Source organism: Scophthalmus maximus, chromosome 11, assembly GCF_022379125.1.
Source record: "Scophthalmus maximus strain ysfricsl-2021 chromosome 11, ASM2237912v1, whole genome shotgun sequence".
NCBI classification, from domain to species: Eukaryota; Metazoa; Chordata; class Actinopteri; order Pleuronectiformes; family Scophthalmidae; genus Scophthalmus; species Scophthalmus maximus.
The window spans coordinates 4,777,245-4,795,987 of record NC_061525.1 but is presented as its reverse complement, the minus strand read 5'-3'; the positions used below and the strand labels follow the sequence as shown (position 1 = coordinate 4,795,987).

The 18,743-nt window shown below is 43.8% G+C and overlaps 1 protein-coding gene across 2 annotated transcripts; it reads left to right on the top strand.

Moving 5' to 3' along the window:
• Positions 1 to 3,881: 3,881 nt before the first annotated feature.
• On the top strand, positions 3,882 to 17,592 carry alp3 (alkaline phosphatase 3). 2 transcript variants are annotated; one of them, XM_035621676.2, is made up of 12 exons: positions 3,904 to 3,921; positions 4,042 to 4,168; positions 5,987 to 6,103; positions 6,396 to 6,511; positions 7,304 to 7,478; positions 9,729 to 9,901; positions 9,996 to 10,136; positions 11,054 to 11,123; positions 12,359 to 12,493; positions 14,314 to 14,505; positions 16,036 to 16,152; positions 16,671 to 17,592. In XM_035621676.2, exons 2-12 carry the CDS (start codon positions 4,099 to 4,101, stop codon positions 16,973 to 16,975), a joined length of 1,611 nt encoding a protein of 536 aa, XP_035477569.2. In that variant the 5' UTR covers positions 3,904 to 3,921; positions 4,042 to 4,098; the 3' UTR covers positions 16,976 to 17,592. The 2 variants fall into 2 exon arrangements, with proteins under 2 accessions (XP_035477568.2, XP_035477569.2); XM_035621675.2 differs by having other exon boundaries at positions 3,882 to 4,168.
• The last annotated feature ends 1,151 nt before the right edge of the window (positions 17,593 to 18,743 follow it).

Sequence of the window (18,743 nt, the reverse complement as noted above, 5' to 3'; positions counted from 1 at the left end):
TCACGTGCACAGTCACCTGTCAGTCAACAGTTATCTTCCTCTCTCCTCTGACCAACACAGATTTACACTGGATGCATAACGGCTTGTGTTTCCCTGGTGTTATACAGTAGGTGAGTAGCTGCGACCTGAAGTGTATTTTTTTTAGGTGTGTTCAAGTTAACCAATGAAAAAGAACCTCAGAGGTAAATACTGAGGGGATGTGATTTGTTTTGCACATTAATGCATATGAACCAACATACTGGACCAAATAAAAATCAGACCTGATGATGGAGCAACGGGGAAAGGTCAGGGGCCAAGCAAGGTCAGTAGGCTACAGAGCCACGCTGCTCATAAAGGTGGTAACTGTGGCTGTGAATTCGTATCTGCTGTTGCAGCAACTCATTTGTTCACGCTTCTGATTTGCAGAGTGGAATATGAATATTTATGTTCCAGTGTCATATGTGAAGGTTTCACGTTTACACTCTCCAGCTCAAATCAGTTACTCCTGCAACGACTGCAGCGCCCAACAGAGGTCAGTGGCGTACTATACTGTGGAAATCTCGAGGGGAAACTTTTTATTGTGTGTCTGTAAATTCCTCCCAGCTCTCGGATAATGTTCACGGTTTATTTCTAGGTTTAAGGTTAAATCATTGTGTACTGTATTTTCCAACATTTTAAATAGTAGTTATTTCAAACAGACATTAAACCGGCCTGTATATTATAAAGATATTTTAAAGATTTTGTTTATAATACCTCAAACAAGTTGGGTGCACATCATTTGATTTATCACACTTTTGTAAAACATATGTGCACCACGCAATGACAATATCAAATCTAACTCAGGTCCCCCGTCCTCCATCCTTTGGCCCAGTTCTTGTATAGAGAGCTCCTGTGCTAAAATTTATTTTGTAAAAGTTTATTTTATCGTGTGATCATTTGCTGTGAAGTTGCTTTGGACCAGGTTGCTTCAAGTAATAAAAAGGTAAAGGTTCTATCGTTTCATCTCAGCAGTCTGACTGTAACCAACTTCACTGGGCTATCCATGCATCTAATCTATTTAATAAGTGAATGTTAGTGTGACTGTTGGTTAGACAAACAAAAAACAATTAAATACAATAATACTTAATACAATAATAGTTTTTCCACTGTTATTCACTGATCAAGATGTGGATTTCCCTATTGTGTCTTTTCTCTAGTTTTACATTGCATTTCATCATTTGTGATCATACAGATTATTGTGTTTGTGCAGGCTGCACAAATTCCAGTCTGTCAGGACGTGTCCTCAGTTTTCCTGACAAAAAAGGGGTTTCTGTCCCAGTCATTCTGGAGCATCTAGATATTATTTCATTTCTGAGCCTGCTTATTATCTCTGCCTTTCATTAGGTGTGTTTTTCTGCCTGTCAATCCTCCCTTGTCCACCAGGTGTCCTCGGTGTGTTCTCCTGCTTGCTGCACACCTGTTGATTCCCCCATCAGGCCCATATTCCTAAATCACACCTCGCCTCATAGGGCTCAACAACATTCTCTGTCCATAACCCCTCGACTAGGGATTCGAGTGAAGAAAAACAACAACAAAAACCAACCCTTTTAACGTGGAGAAAAGAAATGCAGAAACATCACTGCATCAGTGAAGGGTCCCTCTCACAGGATGGACAGAAATGCAATAGTTGTCACGTATTATGAAGTACAATATTTACAACACTTGAGAGAAAAGACAGTGTCTAACATCAATGGAGAGTTAACAATGTTTATTCATTTATGAAAAAAAGGAAAATGACTGACAGGGGTGCAATGACAATTGTAATGACAGAGGTATGGCTAGTAATAATAATAGTATATGTGTCCATATCTAGTTGAAATCCTAATCCGAGATCGACTGCCACCATGATCCAGGAAGTGACCGAATTGTCCTGGATCTGCAAACGATGAAGCACCAGAACTCTGGAGGAAGAAGTCGAGTCAGTAACGTGTGTTGATGGGAGAGGAGATGAAGAGGGCGAGGAGGAAAAAGAGGATCCACGAATGACGTGTCACCTGACTATCTGAGCCTATAGAAGCATAACTAAGAGCTGGTCCGGAGCTAAATGTTGCCTCCAGCCAGAGTCAAAGCTAGACGTCTCCCCCCTGTTTGCAGTCTCTAATGCCCAACCAGCCATACTCGCTTCATATTTAGCACGCAGACATGAAAGTGGGATTCTCAGCTTAGTCATTTTCCATGTTCAATTCTTTCTTCTCTCCTCACCATACCCTCTTCACTATGTTTTTTCCCCCCTTTTCCCTAATTGCTGCCATGACCCCCCCCCCCACCCATCACCAATCATAACTCGGCAGCAGATGGCAGCGGGTGGCGTGCAACAGTCTGCCGTCCCGCTGGCCGCTGAGAGCCGCCACACCAGTGAGGACACCAGCATCACTGACAACATGTCGGCCACCACCACCACCACCAACTCACTCAGCTGTCACCCTCTGCTTTCCCCGTCACGCAGCCCATCTCGTGCGTTCTGAGGTTTGTGTGTTTGATCGTGCCAGGGAGACGGAGAATTGTGTCATATTTATTCATCAATACCATGTTCTACTGAGGGTGGCACAAATCAAGTTCCCATCTGAAGATACAGTATATCAGCATGCTCGTGTTCAACTTCTGCTTTTGAGTTATTGGGTTTTTACACTTGGCAATGAACTGTCATTGATGTTGTTTACTGTAAACATGAGCTGACGAACTGTAAAAATCGCCTGATATCATTCATGACACCCCAGTGCCACCGCAGAGCCCCCCCAAAAAGAACATGCATACCACGAAAACACACAATAACTGTACCAGGAGCCTCTCGATGACGGAAAACATTAGAAATAAAAGATTTGATTGAACAATTTTGGCAACTGAAAATTGTTCAATTAAATAGTTTCACAGAATAGCACATTATATAATTAATGAATTAGATGGCAAGCAGGGTCCTGGGGCTTTCATATCTCTCACAGTAATACTACTCAGTCTGTGGGGAAGGGCAATTACATTTTTAAAAAATGATGAAGCTGCACAAACGTTGACATTTTTATTTTTATATTTAGACCTGATTCACATTTTGGAGGTTGAGTTTCCCGTCTCTGAAACATATTCTTTTCATTTCTCATCGTTATGAATGAGCGTCATACCTAAGAGATGCCCCCTAATCATCATATTCATACTTTCTGTGCTTTTTCCCATTAAGTAGCTCTTCCTGATTCCACATATACAGTAGTACTTAAAATAAAATATACTGTATATTCCTCTCTCATCCCCGGCAAATTCACAGTGTGAAACCCATGTTGCATATTAAGAGGGATCTGTGGCCTGTCCACATTCACAAGGCTAATCACTCGACTCACTGGGAACATTAGGTGATCAAATTAGCGCTAATGAATGTCCCATTGACGGCGTGACGCATTGGTAGCTGTTGAATAAGGCGTAAAAAAAAGGCTTTTGCATCAGTTGCCATGATACGTACGTTTCTCTCAGTTACAGTGATGGGGACATTTTGGACAATCAAACAAAATGTGACAAACATTCTTCTCAGTGGAAAATAGATGGCTGTGTTTGTGTTTGTGCCCATTCAGCTCGGTCCCCGTGGAATCTGTCTTTATCGCTTACATAACTGTGTCTCCACTGTAGTCCGTTTATGATTGGAAATTACGCACAGAAAAACACACACTCGTTCCATTTGGTACATTCACTGCCATCCTCTAGATTTATAGCACAGTGTCATGAATACTGCCATAAATGGACATTATCATTAAACGCTATCTGAAAAGCTCTTAAACTGCTGTTAATAATTAATTCCTCATTTTTAAAATTATTTGTCAAATATCATTCACTGGATCAAGTGGACAACTCTGTTCAGTCATTTTGTGACATCTGCATTGTTATTATGCAACATCCTATTTTCCTCTCCGGCCCAAACGCGAGGTGAGTCTCTTCAGTCAGAGGTCATACCTTTTGCTAAAGGCCTACGGGCCATTGCGCGTTTATGACGTGCTATTAAAAACGATTGGTAGCTGATGGTAATCGAGGCGAGCGTTATTTCAGTCGAGGAGTCGATTGTCGTGAAGGACAGAGGAGATCGTCGCCGGAGCGGACTTGGCCATGGAGTCGTCGAGAGGGGCCATTTTGGCTCTTTTTCTGCTGGTGACATTTGCATCATCCAGTGCCAAAGGTAAGAAATAAAGAGGAGCTCACTTTTCTAGTTGCTAGTAGGTTTGCTTACTCCTCAGCTTTACTTTTCATTAGGTTATTATTCTTTGGCTTCCTCCTTGTTTTTGGACACTTATTGGGAGGTCCCAACCTACTGGATGTTAATATAATAATAATAAAAAAAATACTCTGGTATCTTTATTATAGTATAGAATTTTTCCTTCTGGAAAATTTATGGGAAAGTAAAAATGTTCTGCTCATTCAGGATCTTATAATCCTTAGAACTCCTTCATACTTTCACACTCTCTTCGTGTGTGAGTAGCTTCAACTCACTGACACTGCAACTGCTTTCACCCGTTACCAACTGTACTCCCAGATCTTACCTTAAAGCTCAACTGATGACAGGACCTGTACCGTCTCAAGTGGCTCCACCTCCACTCATTTGCACCTCAGCCAACAGTTTGATTGCGTTTACCTTTTATTTTTCACACTGCCTCCTTTGAACTTTGGAAAAAAAATATTTTTTTCACAACTTAAGACAGTTTACTCCAGTGGGCGGCCGTGGCCCAGGAGGCAGTGTCGGCTGTCGGCTGACATGTAGGTCGGCGGTTCGATCCCAGCTTCCTTGGGGCAAGGCACTTAACCCTAAATTCTGTCTGACTCTATGAGTGTGTATGAATGTGACAGAAAAAGCGCGGTAAACACGCATATAGGAGCAAATTGTTTGCACAGTTTGACTTGGCTATTTGACTTGGTGCATGTCAACAATTTGCAGCTCTGCAAGCACAGAGAAGGGGGATATTATTAAATACTAAGCAATCTAATATTGATGATAAATAGCATTTCCCAATTCCCCAAACTCTAACTTAAAAGGATGAAGAAAGTGTGTGAATGGGTGAATGTGACTTGTCCTGTAAAGCGCTTTGAGTGGTCAGTACGACTAGAAAAGTGCTATATAAATATAGTTCACTCTCGGTGCTTGTACACCTCAACTTGCGTTCAGCGTTTCCATTTTGATTCAACCTCATTTCATATTTGGTATCCGCACTGTTTTAACTGTTTCCTCTCCTGCTCTCACACAGTCCAGCACTTGGCCTGAAATGTTGATGTTGATGTATGATGCTCACCTTTTTTTTACCCAGAATCTTTTTTCTATGCTTCTATGTGCTGTTTTAAAAATGCCATCATCTCCAGTCCAGGGCTTGCTCTATTCTTTGCCCCCCCTTCCAACTGATTCCTCATCTTCCATCTTTTTTCCTTTCATCCTTTGCACTCACTTACTCTTTTCCTACACTTCCCTGGCCACTTGTTTTGCGTTTGGGGCCTTTCCAAACTTTTTAAATCATCAATCGGTAGTTGTTAAACTGGCTGCTGTCGGCACTTTTCAGCTTGTTAGTGGACTACTGTGTTAAAAAAAAGAGAAAAATACGACTGCATGTTACAGCCCAGAGAGATGAACTGTAGTAGATAAGAGGGCATGTGAAAGAGGTATGACAGGCGCTGGTACAAACAAACACGCCAGTAAACCGACTCAAAGTCCCAGAGGCCCGAACAAGGAGCAGCCTGCTGGGTTTTTTAAATTCATGGTGTCTCAGGGATACACTCTTTGACTCTCTGAATCTGTCCCATGCATTCTTAGAGTTTGTTCAAAACGTGGTGAGATACTGTATGTGATTCTGATTCTTCCTGCAGCTTCTGCCCTGCCGTTGCCTATACCAATCTTTTCACCCAAAGTGTGGCTTGACTCTTTTGACGAATGCCACAATATACAGCAGTGCTAACAACAACAACAGCAATATTTTTGGACCAGCACCGGTCTGATTTGCGGGTTTGCCTATAGTTGATGAGGAGAACCCGGAGTTCTGGAGGTCGCAGGCGCGGAGGACGCTGCAGTCCACTTTGGACAGGAAGCTCAACACCAATGTGGCCAAGAACATCCTGTTCTTCCTGGGAGACGGTAAGTTACACAACATTTCATTTCCTCACACTAATAACACCAGACAGTGCCGTCTGGATGAGTAGGTAAGACTAAGACTATTAGAATAAGGAATTGCAGCATGAGCCACTTCTTCAAAAGTCATTTTGCCACCTGTCCCCACTGTTTCTTGTCTCAAAAAGCATTTTAAAGAAAACTAGATGTGTCTGCATACAGTGATTGAACAAGACATAAAGACATAAAAGAGAGAGAGAGGGGGAGAGAAAGACATTTCACTTCTAAAAAACTGTGTGTATTTGTGTCTGCGCATCAGGCATGGGAATCACAACCTTCACAGCGGCTCGTATCCTCAAGGGACAGCTGCAGAACCAGACAGGAGAGGAGACAGTGATGACCATGGACACTTTCCCCAATGTGGGATTGGTTAAGGTACACACACAGACACACGCACACACGCACACACACACACACACACACACACACACACACACACACACACACACAGAAGTCAGAAGTCACCCATGGTTGCTCTCGCAAATTTGCATATAGTCAAATAAATTTTGTCTTGATAACCATAAAAATGTGTTTACCCTAAAATCACATTTCACAAGACACCCACTCCCTTTGGACCACGAATTGAATATCAATGTGAGCCATCCCTGTGGTCCTACGATGGGGACATGAGTGTAGGAACTTGTTTTCATGTGAATGTGAACGTTTACATTCAGAATGCCATTTGTGATGTTACTTTTGATTAATTACATTATAGTCACGGAAAGAACTAGAGCAATGAAATATACTTTTTAAATGTATTGTAGCATTTCAATAAGACATTTTACAAACATAAAACACACTTTCAAGACAAGATGATACTGAAAAGATCTATTTTCATGTGAATGAATTAATAAACTGTTAATATTAAAGATGTAAGCAGATATTTAAAAGACAGATTTTTTAAATTCAATATTATGGTTCCATTTACTTGACAGATTACAGCGCTGTAATTGCTGCTAATGTTATGCCTAATACCTCAATAGCTCATTTATTATTATAACTTTTTTTCCCATTATATCAGCTTTTTCCCGACACTGGGAACAGTAATGTCTGAGTGTATTTTGTCAAAGAGAATATTTTATTCAAAATCATTGTCATCCTTGTGTGTGTGTGTGTGTGTGTGTGTGTGTGTGTGTGTGTGTGTGTGTGTGTGTGTGTGCTGTGCAGACCTACAGTGTGGACTTCCAGATCCCAGACAGTGCAGCCACGGCCACAGCATATCTGTGTGGAGTGAAAACCAACCTGAACACCATCGGAGTGAACGCCGCGGCACGCAACGGAGTCTGCAAGACTCAGAAGGGCAACGAGGTCACGTCCATTCTGAAGTGGGCCAAAGACGCAGGTGAGGCTAACACAGGACCATGTCGAATGAAAGAAAAAGGTCCTTGAACAGACAAATAAAAGGATATAGTATCGTAACCTATCATAAACTCAATAGAGCAATGAAGGGGAGAGCATTAGTCCTTACTAACCTTGATTTCTAATGGTGACATTTGGGTGACGATGATAATCTATTACAGTAATATTGACAACCATTGTTTCCTTTATAGACGAGTCTGTTAAAGGGAAAAGTATTTAAAACAACATTAGTTCACACCTGCTGGGACACATCTTTCCATAAAATACGTTATTTATGTTGTATTAGAGTCTGAAGATGGTACTAATCATTATTTTATGACGTTTTATGAGTCATTCTCAGCTGCCCCGGTGTGATGACAAATTGCTAATATATAGCCCTTAAAAAAAAAACGACTGCTTTTTGAATAATGGAGCATTGGCGCAGCTCCAGACCCTTTAAAAGCCCATTACTTTTCTTTCACATCATCTTCCCGTGCCAGAGCCATGAAAGCAGCAACAGAAAAAAACCAAAACCTTCAACATGGACGACAAATGCGAATAAGACCAATGCAGGTTGTTGGTCATCTTGCAGAAAGAAAAAAAAAATCCCCTTTCACATCAGCACATTTATTCGTCTGACGCTGAAAACTGCTCCTAAAGACCACCGTCGACGATAGTGACTGGTGAAAGATGCAGGATCTCTTCACACGGTGCAGTGACTGAAGCAAAAAAAGAACAAACGGGATGATGTGAGCACCTGCCGTGTCACACTTAAGTTTTGTCTCCTGACAAGGGAAAGTCCCGCAGGTCTCATACAGCTCCAGTGAAAAACAGATTCTTACGGCTGAGTGCTCTGCGGTGCCCCCGTCGCAGCAGCGTTACAGGGCCCACCGGGGAGCTGGAGTGACAGCAGCCTGCAGGGCACACAGCAGGATAACACCGTGCACAGGGCAGCACACTCTTATCATGTTCCCTCGTTATCAACGGTCATGGATATCTCATAACACACACACACACACACACACACACACACACACTAACATACTGCGTGCCATGGCCCTGACCCCAGCACAGCGACAGAGATTGACACCAGGGGTGTGTGTGTGTGTGTGTGTGTGTGTGTGTGTGTGTGTGTGTGTGTGTGTGTGTGTTTGTGCGCGTGCCTCACATAGGTCAAGGTCATGGTGACCACTGTCGTCTGGTCAATAGAGTAGTGCAGCAAAAAGCATCCCAATACTGTCAGTTTGTCCATTTTACAGTAAAAACAAAAACGCGTAGTCACAAAGTCTTTTCAATCAGGTGATTATATTTGAGAAGCCTATACCATAATAAAAATGATGACGTAACTGACCAGAAAGTCGATGGTTAGATCCCACGGTCCTTCAGACTGCGTGCCGAAGTGTCCTTGGGCAAGACACCATCATTTCCACACAATCACGGCTGTGCCGGCAGTGTGTGGAATGATGTGCAATAGAAAAAGTGTTGTGTACAGAAGCGCCGTACAGACGGGCGTGTGAATGGGTGAATGTGACTTGGCACAGTAAACGTTCGGAGGGTGGATAATAAAGTCCATTTACCATTGAGAGGTTGGACGATTATTCATTACTGTCAAACATTACGACTACAGCAGCCCGTGGTGTGAAGAGAACAGCCACCAGTGTGACCTGTGTGTAAAATAACCTGGTGACACCGGAGTTTGATAGTTGTTATGAGGCCGTTTCATTCATCCAATACTGTTTTTTGTACTGTCTTGCAGTTGTTTGCCTTCGAAAATGGCCTTGTGAGTTTTAACATCGTCAAGTAACCAGGTTTAATTTCTCCCAATGTGTTTATCCTTCTTCGACCTTGACAGTGGCCTTGCAGTGTGCAATTTACAGGCTACATAATGGTTTTATGGACATCACTTCAGTTGAAACAGCAGTTCTTCTGATAATTATTCCTGTCCTAATCCGCCCAGCTATTCTGTCGTTGATGCATTCAGAATTATGAACGGTGCAGCCAAATTGGCTTCGTAATACTTTCACCGTACACTTTAACTGTAATATTTACCCACACATGCATTAAATGTATCCTAAATTATGGCTTCTGAATATTGACCAAAATGATTACACACACACACACACACACATACACACACACACACACACACACACACACACACACACACACACACACAGAGAGAGAGAGAGAGAGAGAGAGAGAGAGCAACATAACGCTACTGTACATTAAGCATGAAACAAATTTGATCTTGTAGGCAAGTCTGTTGGCATTGTCACAACCACACGGGTGCAACATGCCACACCGGCAACCAGCTATGCCCACAGCGCCAGCAGGAAGTGGTACAGTGACGCCGACATGCCCGATGGTGCCAAGAAGGACGGCTGCACCGACATCGCCTCTCAGCTCCTGAAAAACACGGACATAGACGTGAGACTTTCTACCCTCATATCGAGTTTCCGCCGTGTCAAACTGCGCGTCAATACGTTTGTTTGTGCTTGTGACTCTGATTGTGTGTTCCCAGGTGATCATTGGCGGCGGCAGGAAGTACATGACCCCCAGGGGCACCAAGGACCCAGAGTATCCCAGGGATTACTCCTCCAGGGGCAAGAGAAAAGACGGACGCAATCTCATCAACGAGTGGCAGATGTTAAAGACTGGAAAGGTAGCTCTTGAGTACGTAACACTTACAGGCAAAATATTACATGAACTGCCAGTAGATGTCACATTACAGTAGCTAAGGCATCTCTGACCAAGGCAAATGCCAATGGGTAAGTTATACCCTGTGCAGCTGGTATAGCTTAGTGGGTTACACCGCTGACTGCGGTACAGAAGGTTGCGGTTTGATTCCTCAGTGTGGCCCCTTAGGCAGGGCCCTTAATGCTACGTACCTGTCTCAGTGATCGTAGGTCGCTTTGTATGTTTGTTCATTTGTGTTTTTTTTACTGTCTTTACATGTTTTTACTTACTGCAGAACAAATTGCCCCGCGGGGGAACAAAAGATGACATTGAAGTTGGACAACAGCGCCTAGGGCAAGTGATGTGATGTAATGGGTTTTTGAGACGCCCGGTGAAAGTGGCCCCTAAACACAACCACAGGCAAACCTCTATTAATATGCCCTTTTATAAAGGCGGCTGGTGCTCCAGACAGTCAACAGGGAGGGGAGCGAGGAGGGCAATAACATGCAATAAAATGTTTGGCCAGCTGGGAGTCGAACTGTGGACCTGCTGCCGGGGGCAAAGTTCTGTATTAGAGCACAGTGTGGACCCAGTAGCATTGAGAGCCAGGAGACTGATGACGTTAAGGAACGATAACAAATATTTTTTACAATGGTACAAGAACGTCACCATGTAGCCATGTAGTCATTTTTTGGGGCACTGAGATTTTTGAAAAGGCCACACATCCATCTTGAACTTGTAAAAAAAAAACCCCAGTTCAGAACTTTGTCAGTGTTTGTGGACAGTGTAGAAGGGACAGTAACTCAAAGAAAAGACTCATCTGGTGACGAATACGAGCACAAAGACCTTACCTGTCTTCCTCCCGCCGAGTGTGACGATGTGTTTGTCCTGCGTGTTGCACAGGTAGCCCACTACGTGTGGAATAAAACCGATTTTGATGCCGTTGACCCTGAAACCACAGACTACCTCATGGGTGAGTGTCTTTATTTTGATGTTCTCTCCCTTTGCCCTCGTACTACAGCACATTCTTCTCTCTCCAGCAGAGTGGTGCAGGAAGGATAAACCCTTTCCATCGGGCTCTTGAAGAGCTCAACATCAACAGGCCTGTAGTGGCCTTGGTTTACTCACGCTCTTTGAATACACTACTCGTGTTTACTACCAAAACTGTACCTGACCTAGAACATGTTTTCAAGGAGCAAGCTTCATTCACACAACTTCATTCACGAAATTCCACAATGGAAGAAAAATGTTGTGGCGTCCAGGCATGTGAACCACCTTCTCTTATCGGTCCCACAATGCAGTGCACTGCGTTTTATAGAAATTACAGTTTGTGACTCAGCGGCTGTTTGTGATGATGAAATCTCAATTTGCTGCTCACTACTGAGTAAAGTTATGTCATTCACGTAGAGGCCGATAACCGACATTCGGAACGGATATTTGTCTGCAGTAAAAAAAATGTCAAAAGGCGTCAGAATTTTGAATGATACAAGCTCTTAACACAAAACTTTGTTGAAATTCCTTAATTCACAGAACTTTTCAATGTGACCTTAACAAAAAAAGTGCAGGGAGCTATCAGCAGCATTATTAGAACAAACAAAAATGGATGGGACACGGTTAAAGTCCAGACAGTAGTGACTGCGGCTGCATCAGAGTAACGCATTTTAAAATGAAATGATCTTACCGGTTTCAAAAATGGCCGATACCAATAATCATAATAATGGTGAATATCAGCACTGATAATCCACCAGGCCGGTAATGGATCGACCCCCATGCAGTTGTCATGGCATATGTGTAAGCGAATATACAAATTATCATTAGCATTAATTTTCTAAGCCCAATATTCACACTTTCAGCTCACTCGTTGGTCTCAGCCAGTCAGTCTAAATGCTCAAATATTTTTTAAGCAGCCATAGTCTCCAACTTGGTCCACCGTCATTGGGCAGAAGTGTAGAGTGGGTTTGATGCGTCATGCCAGGATGTCTGTGGTGTGTGTGATGGTGCGGAGGAGAAGCCCTCAGAAGCTTCAGTCATCATGCTGTTTCTGGACTGAGTGTGTGCTGAAGATAGTAATATAGGTGGGAGGATGGGACTCTCCCTTTCTGCTGCACCTCCGCCGTGGGCTGATGAAACGGACGTACTATATTTCTACACAAAGCTTTGGCTGTTGCAAAAAATTTTTTTCTCATCTCCTAACGTCTCACCCCTCAGCTCTCTTTGAACCGGGCGACCTGCGCTTCGAGGCAGAGAGAGACCCGAGCACGGACCCGTCCCTCATGGAGACCACAGAAAAGGCCATCCGCATCCTCCAGAAGAACCCGAAAGGCTTCTTCCTGCTGGTGGAGGGTGAGGACAGGGGCTTCAGCCACCTCCCACACACACACACACACACACACGCACACACACACACTCCCGTCAACCAATCAATCAACCAAAGGGTTGGGTGATGAAATCCCCTGGCACACTGAGGTTGTGCTTAAAGAAGGAATCCAAAAAGACAAGCAATCAACGAATCCCAATCCCATTTAAATGAGTACAACACAGTGACTGTGGTCGTTTTGCTGGAACACGAAGAAAGTGTTTCATGGGAGAGTGTCTTGATCGTTGACATCGGGTGCGTTTCATGCGATACTCACGGTGATCTGCCGTGAAGCGACAACCTCCAGAATGTATCGGGCTAGGGAACAGCCTGCACCTGCAGTGGAGGCCCTGGATGGACATTGACTCAGCATGCAGCTCGCGTGTGTTAGTGGATGTGCGGTTGGCTGACGTGTTTTTGTTCCACGCTGCCACCTCGTGCATGTCCGCCCCTCAGTCTGAGGCAGATGCCTGGGGACTCCGTAGTGCGACCGGGTGTCTTGACGATGACTTTAAAATAAAAGGCGAGTGTATAAATAGAAGCAGGCATATGGTGCACCCGGTCACCGACAGCTCACTGAGGAACTCAACTTATTAGCCGCAGCTTACTTCACTTTCCAGTCTCACCGGTGAAGAGGACAGGTGCTGGAAGGAGGGAACACATGGAATTCAAATTTGTGTTATCTGCTGTGGAGTGTGGGGTAGTTACTGTATGAAAGGAGCTGTCTTCCCACTTCTAATAATGTGAAGGGAAATGCACTGCATTTTTTAATATATCTCTAATGCCCAGAATTGGAATTGTAGCTCACCTCACATGTAATGTGTGTATATAGGCTATGTATTCATTTTAAATTTGGCGAGGGAGTTTTCTGATACCGTACACACTTGGTAGCTTATTAGAATGTAAATTCACTATTCCCCTCAGAGCTGTATCGCTCTTTCTGGGATGTTTTCTGAATGACTTACCTGACGATGAATACCTGATTCAGAGCAGTCCAGAGAAGGTCCAAATCAAAAGTTCATTTGAGTTGAAGAAAACCCAGTCACGTCAAATCTCAAATCGACCAAGAAAAGTCCGTCGGGTAATTTAAGATAAATAATTTGAGACATATTTGGGTGAAGTCCAGGTCAAGTCTTCCGTCTCAAGTCACACAACACCAAGTCTCCTGTCAAGTTCCAAACCGTTAAGACAAGACAAAGATGAGTCACAAGTCTTCAGAAGCAATTTGCCAGGACAATCACACATTTTGAGTCTCTAAATACCGTTTGTGATAATGAGCTGTTAAACAGGTGACTTAAAGGTGTTAGTATTAGTGAGATATTTTAATATTTACAGTAGGACACTCAAGTGTCAAACCCTTATCTCCACATACCCTTATTGAGAACTGAGTCTCAAGTCCCAGGTCTACAGCTCCACTACAGTCTGTTTTTTGACTGAGGGGCTGAATCACAGCATTTCCTTTGAAATGTTTCACATCTCAGTAACTGATGGCGTCATGATAGAGGGACGGCAATCCTAGAGTGTCATTGCATTGGTTAGTTGTTTATTTCTGTATAACACATGAAGCCTCTGAGTTAAAATAAATCTGCATAAATAGGTAAGGGTAAATGCATAAATTAATCAGTAATTCTTTTGTTTAATTAAAATTTCACTGTTCCATTTTCAAAACTAAGCACTTTTTTTTTTTTTTTTAAACCTTTTAGGGAATTCATCTATTGTCCTTTCCGTTACTCAAAGTACCGACCAGTACGAGAGGCCAATCCTTCACCAGTCACAATCTTTCACCCTTTCCTCCCTCTGTGGTCAGGTGGGCGTATCGACCAGGCTCACCACGCTGGCAGGGGCTACATGGCCCTCCATGAGACGGTTGCCCTGGACTACGCCGTCGCCAAGGGCCTCGAACTCACCAGAGAGGAGGAAACGCTCACTATTGTGATGGCTGACCACTCCCACCCGCTCACCTTCAATGGATACCCATTTCGAGGACAAAGCATTCTGGGTAATTATACCCCCCCCAAATTATGATTGAAAATCTTTCCACAACAGGAGAATTTCCTTCTTCGAGAGAGGAAAAATCCTCCTTCTATATTCCTTCCTTGCATCCAGCTATTCTCCCTTCAGGTGTGTTTATATCCCATGATAATAGACACCCAAGGTGGCATTCTGTGTGTGTGTGTGTGTGTGTGTGTGTGTGTGTGTGTGTGTGTGTGTGTGTGTGCGTGCGTATGAGTGCCTTGCAATGCACTACCAGCGTCTTCCTCTCAGCATCAGTGTGTGCCTCTGCCACCAGCCACTTGACATTTCCTCTGCTTTCTCTCGCTGCAATTACAGTGCGCGCAAACACAAACAGCCAGAGGCCTTTCTGTCCCTCGCCTTTCTATTTCAGTCCGTCGCTTTCTCCACGCCGTCCCTCCGCCTTATACCTGTGTCTGACCACCGGCATCAATGCCCCCTCCCTCACTTCTGTCCAAGTTCTCTTCATTGGGTCGGCCTCTTTATCAACATTTACGTTTACTTATTCGTTGCTATTCAGTGCTGTTCAGTTTTTAGATATCTATTTAATACGGTCAAATATTACTGTATTATCTGGTTTGCTTTTATCCACCTGAAAAAGGTCTGGGGGTTGTCCAGAGTAAGTGGGACAGTGTTTTGAAAGTTGTAACTGTTAAAGGTTCATACTTTTAATTTGGGTTACCACTTGAAAGGGTTTACAGGCTCTAATGGATAGAGATACAGATACACACATTTGTGTGCACAAACACTGATAAGGTGATTTTTGCATAAAATGTCACCTTTAATATTTCAGGCACAGTTCATTTGTTGTACTGATGGTTCCACATTCCACGGGAAACACATTCGCAGCCTGGAGTGTGTTCAGAGGAAGCACATTGTTTTGAAGGACTAAAGCGTGTTGGGTGGGTAAGTGTGGATTAACGCCGCAGGTCATTGATTCCTGGGGGCAGCACTCTTTGAGGAGCTGCTGTATCCGGTGTATCTGTTTACATTGGAGAAAAAAAACAGTGTTTCATAGACATAATCAATAATTGGCCTTTCCCCCCCGGCACGATTCCATGCTGCACTTTGTGCAAGTACTTATCCAAATATGACTTGGTATGAAAATAGTCACATTTAAGGATTCACTCCGCAAATACACAATGAGAGTATCAGCCTTCAGAAGCCAAATTGGTTGAGCGTTAGTGTTACCTCCTGCTGTTCCCACCTTTCTGCTCTCTCTCTTTCCTGTCCTGTCCTTATTTTACTCTCCTCCTCCTCCTCATCCGCCTCCCAGCGGTGCAGCAGTGATTAATGTGTTTACGAAACTCTGAGCTCTTCATCAGTGGAGAGACTCGCCAGGCTAATGGCTCATCGGGGGAGAAATACTGAGATACTCAACAGGCTCTAGACCTCCTGAAGCCTCCTGGGGATCCAGAGACCTGTCCTGTGTGTGTGTGTGTGTGTGTGCAAGTGTTTAGCAAATAGAAGCAAAGAGAAGCAAGAGAAAAATGAGAACGCATTCTGTATTCTGCAGGTAAATCCCCGCTGTGGGCCACAGACATGCTGCCTTACACCACGCTGATGTACGGCAACGGACCTGGACACAAACTCGCCAACGGCACGCGCCCTGATATTCGCAAAGTCAACACCAGTAAGATCATATCTTCATATCTTCAACACTCATTATGTCTTCATTTTCCTCACAAAAATACCAATCAAATTCTCTGGGCAGTTGCGACTCTCTTTTCTTACTTTCTTTAGCTTGAGATCTGTGTTCAGATCCTTCGTCTATAAAACAGAATAAACTTTCCCAATAATTAGCTCCATTTTCGTTTCTCTGATATTTTTTGGTGGTTTAATTTTCACAAATATTTCTACAGCCCACATTGGAAAATGACAATTCAGTTAAGGTAATATGAATGCCATTCAGATATCAACTATATGTGTATGTAAGTCAGAACTGAAGTAACATCTGTTCCTCTCTATCCTCACTCTAAAATGTAATCTTGTCATACTTTGGTCATACTTCAGTTAAAGCTGCGGTTACATTTGTTTTGGCCACCTGGGGGCAGCACAAGATAAACATAGCATCTTTAAAGTCAGTTAAAGTATTTGACAAAGTTATGATGCAATGTGAATCGTGTAACGTAACATTTCTACGTCTTCCAGAATCCAAAGACTACGTCCAGCTGTCTGCGGTGCCCACACAGTCGGCCACCCACAGCGGAGAGGACGTGGCAGTACTCGCCCGCGGACCCATGGCCCACCTCTTCCAGGGCGTCCAGGAGCAGAACTACGTAGCCCACGCCATGGCCTACGCCGCCTGTGTGGGCGCTGACCTGAGGCACTGCCAGGGGCAGACTGCGGTCCACACCACCACACCCGAGGAGAACATCTGGAACGGGGCTCATCGCTCGGCGGCTCTGCTCGGTGTCCTCCTCAGTGCGCTGCTGGCACATGCACTGCTGATGTGAGGTGCTTTGACATGGTGAATCGTATTGATCTCATTCCACTGGCCAGAGGTCAGGGACGAGAAGGAGTGGGCAGGGATTCAGAGACTTTGCTCAAGGGCACGTGGCAGCTGTGTGCCACTGTGGGTAGTTAATCAAGGACCCCCCCCCCCCCCCCGCCTGTTTCCTAAAGGTTGAAAGGAATCATTATAATTCTAGACTGTTTGAATAACAACCCATTGAATGTAAATTTGTCTTGTTTCTACTTCTGCAGTTTTAGAATATTTGTGTCATACCAATAAAGCTGTCCTTGAATAGGGAGCTGGTTTGTCACTTAATTAATATTAATATCAAACAATCTGCAGTGCTAACTTGGGTTCCAGGCAGATGGGCTTGATGCCACGACCACAGCCATCCATTAATAAAGATCACCTATATTTGTATCGTTGGGCGACAGATTGTGGTAATTATTTTGGACACCTACTGGGGTTTGGAGTTCATGGAGGCTGATTTTGACTCTCCTTGTGCTCCGGTGGCCAGACGTCATCAGTTTGCTTTCAGATGAGGGGCCTGCTCCCCCCCTCTCACACACACACACACACACACACACACACACACACACACACACACACACACACACATTCTGTCAAGACCCATCCAAGTGCTGTCTCCTTTGTCTGGTGTTGAAGTCGTTCTCATGGGTAGAGAGCAGCTGGTGAACAGGGACAGTGACTCATCACGTTCGCTTACATCAGATGATCTCATACTTGGAACAAGTAGCATCAAAAAAATTATTTAACTATTTATATAATATCAACAGACACATAAAAATAGCATCTGATATACAAATGGCGAAAAAAAAAAACTGGCAAAACGAAACTCAAAAGAAAATCTTTACACAAACTCCAATTAATTTGATTTGTGGTCAGCTTCAATAGACTGAGTTGCCGAGTTGTCACGACAACAGCATCACTGTTGTCGTTCCAAATTTCACGATGCGTGCACTGTGTGATCACCTCCCATCATGTGACCAAAATTCAACCAAAATAACTAAAGCAACAATCTCAAGAATGAAATCTTAATGCTTAACTTAATGGACTGAGAAAAAAGAATAATAAAGGATCTGCCAGTTAGCTTAGCATAAAGACTGGAAACAAGAGGAAACAGCTTGCCTGCCTGGCTCGGTCCAAAGGTACCATGCTCCACCTCCAAGGGGCTGTTTGTCCCCCCTACTGTAGATTAATTTACTTTATAGACATGAACGTTGCATTGATCTTTTCATCTAACTCTCAGCCGTGTGTACTTCTAAGAATGTCAAACTATGCCTTTAACAGGGTTTAAAATACACTAAATTAAGAAAAACACTACTGAAAACAACAAAATAAACCAAACCAAACAAAATAAGAAACTGGTAAAGAGTTTGATATTAAAATTGGGGGAAAAAATGACCATACTCAAATCAAACTTAAATTTAAAACAGGTCTTTAAATATGCTGGGACATGTTGGAAGGCTCCTTCGTCCTGCCTGCTGTTTTCCTTCTCTTGATCTTCCCTTCTCCTCAGTCTCCTGCTCCATGATGAATACCCCTGTCCATCACAGTTCTCCTGCCCCAGTCCCGCTCGAGGTCCCGCAGCTGACTTGAACCCTGAGGGGACAGGACATCCACCCCCTCCTGCCACTGGAGACAGTTGCCCTCCAGCTGGTCCTCATCCTAGCCTCTGCTCTGCCGGGTTGCTCTAACGGAGTCATTTGTCCTCATCTTCTTTTTCGCAATCCAAGAGGCTGAGTCAG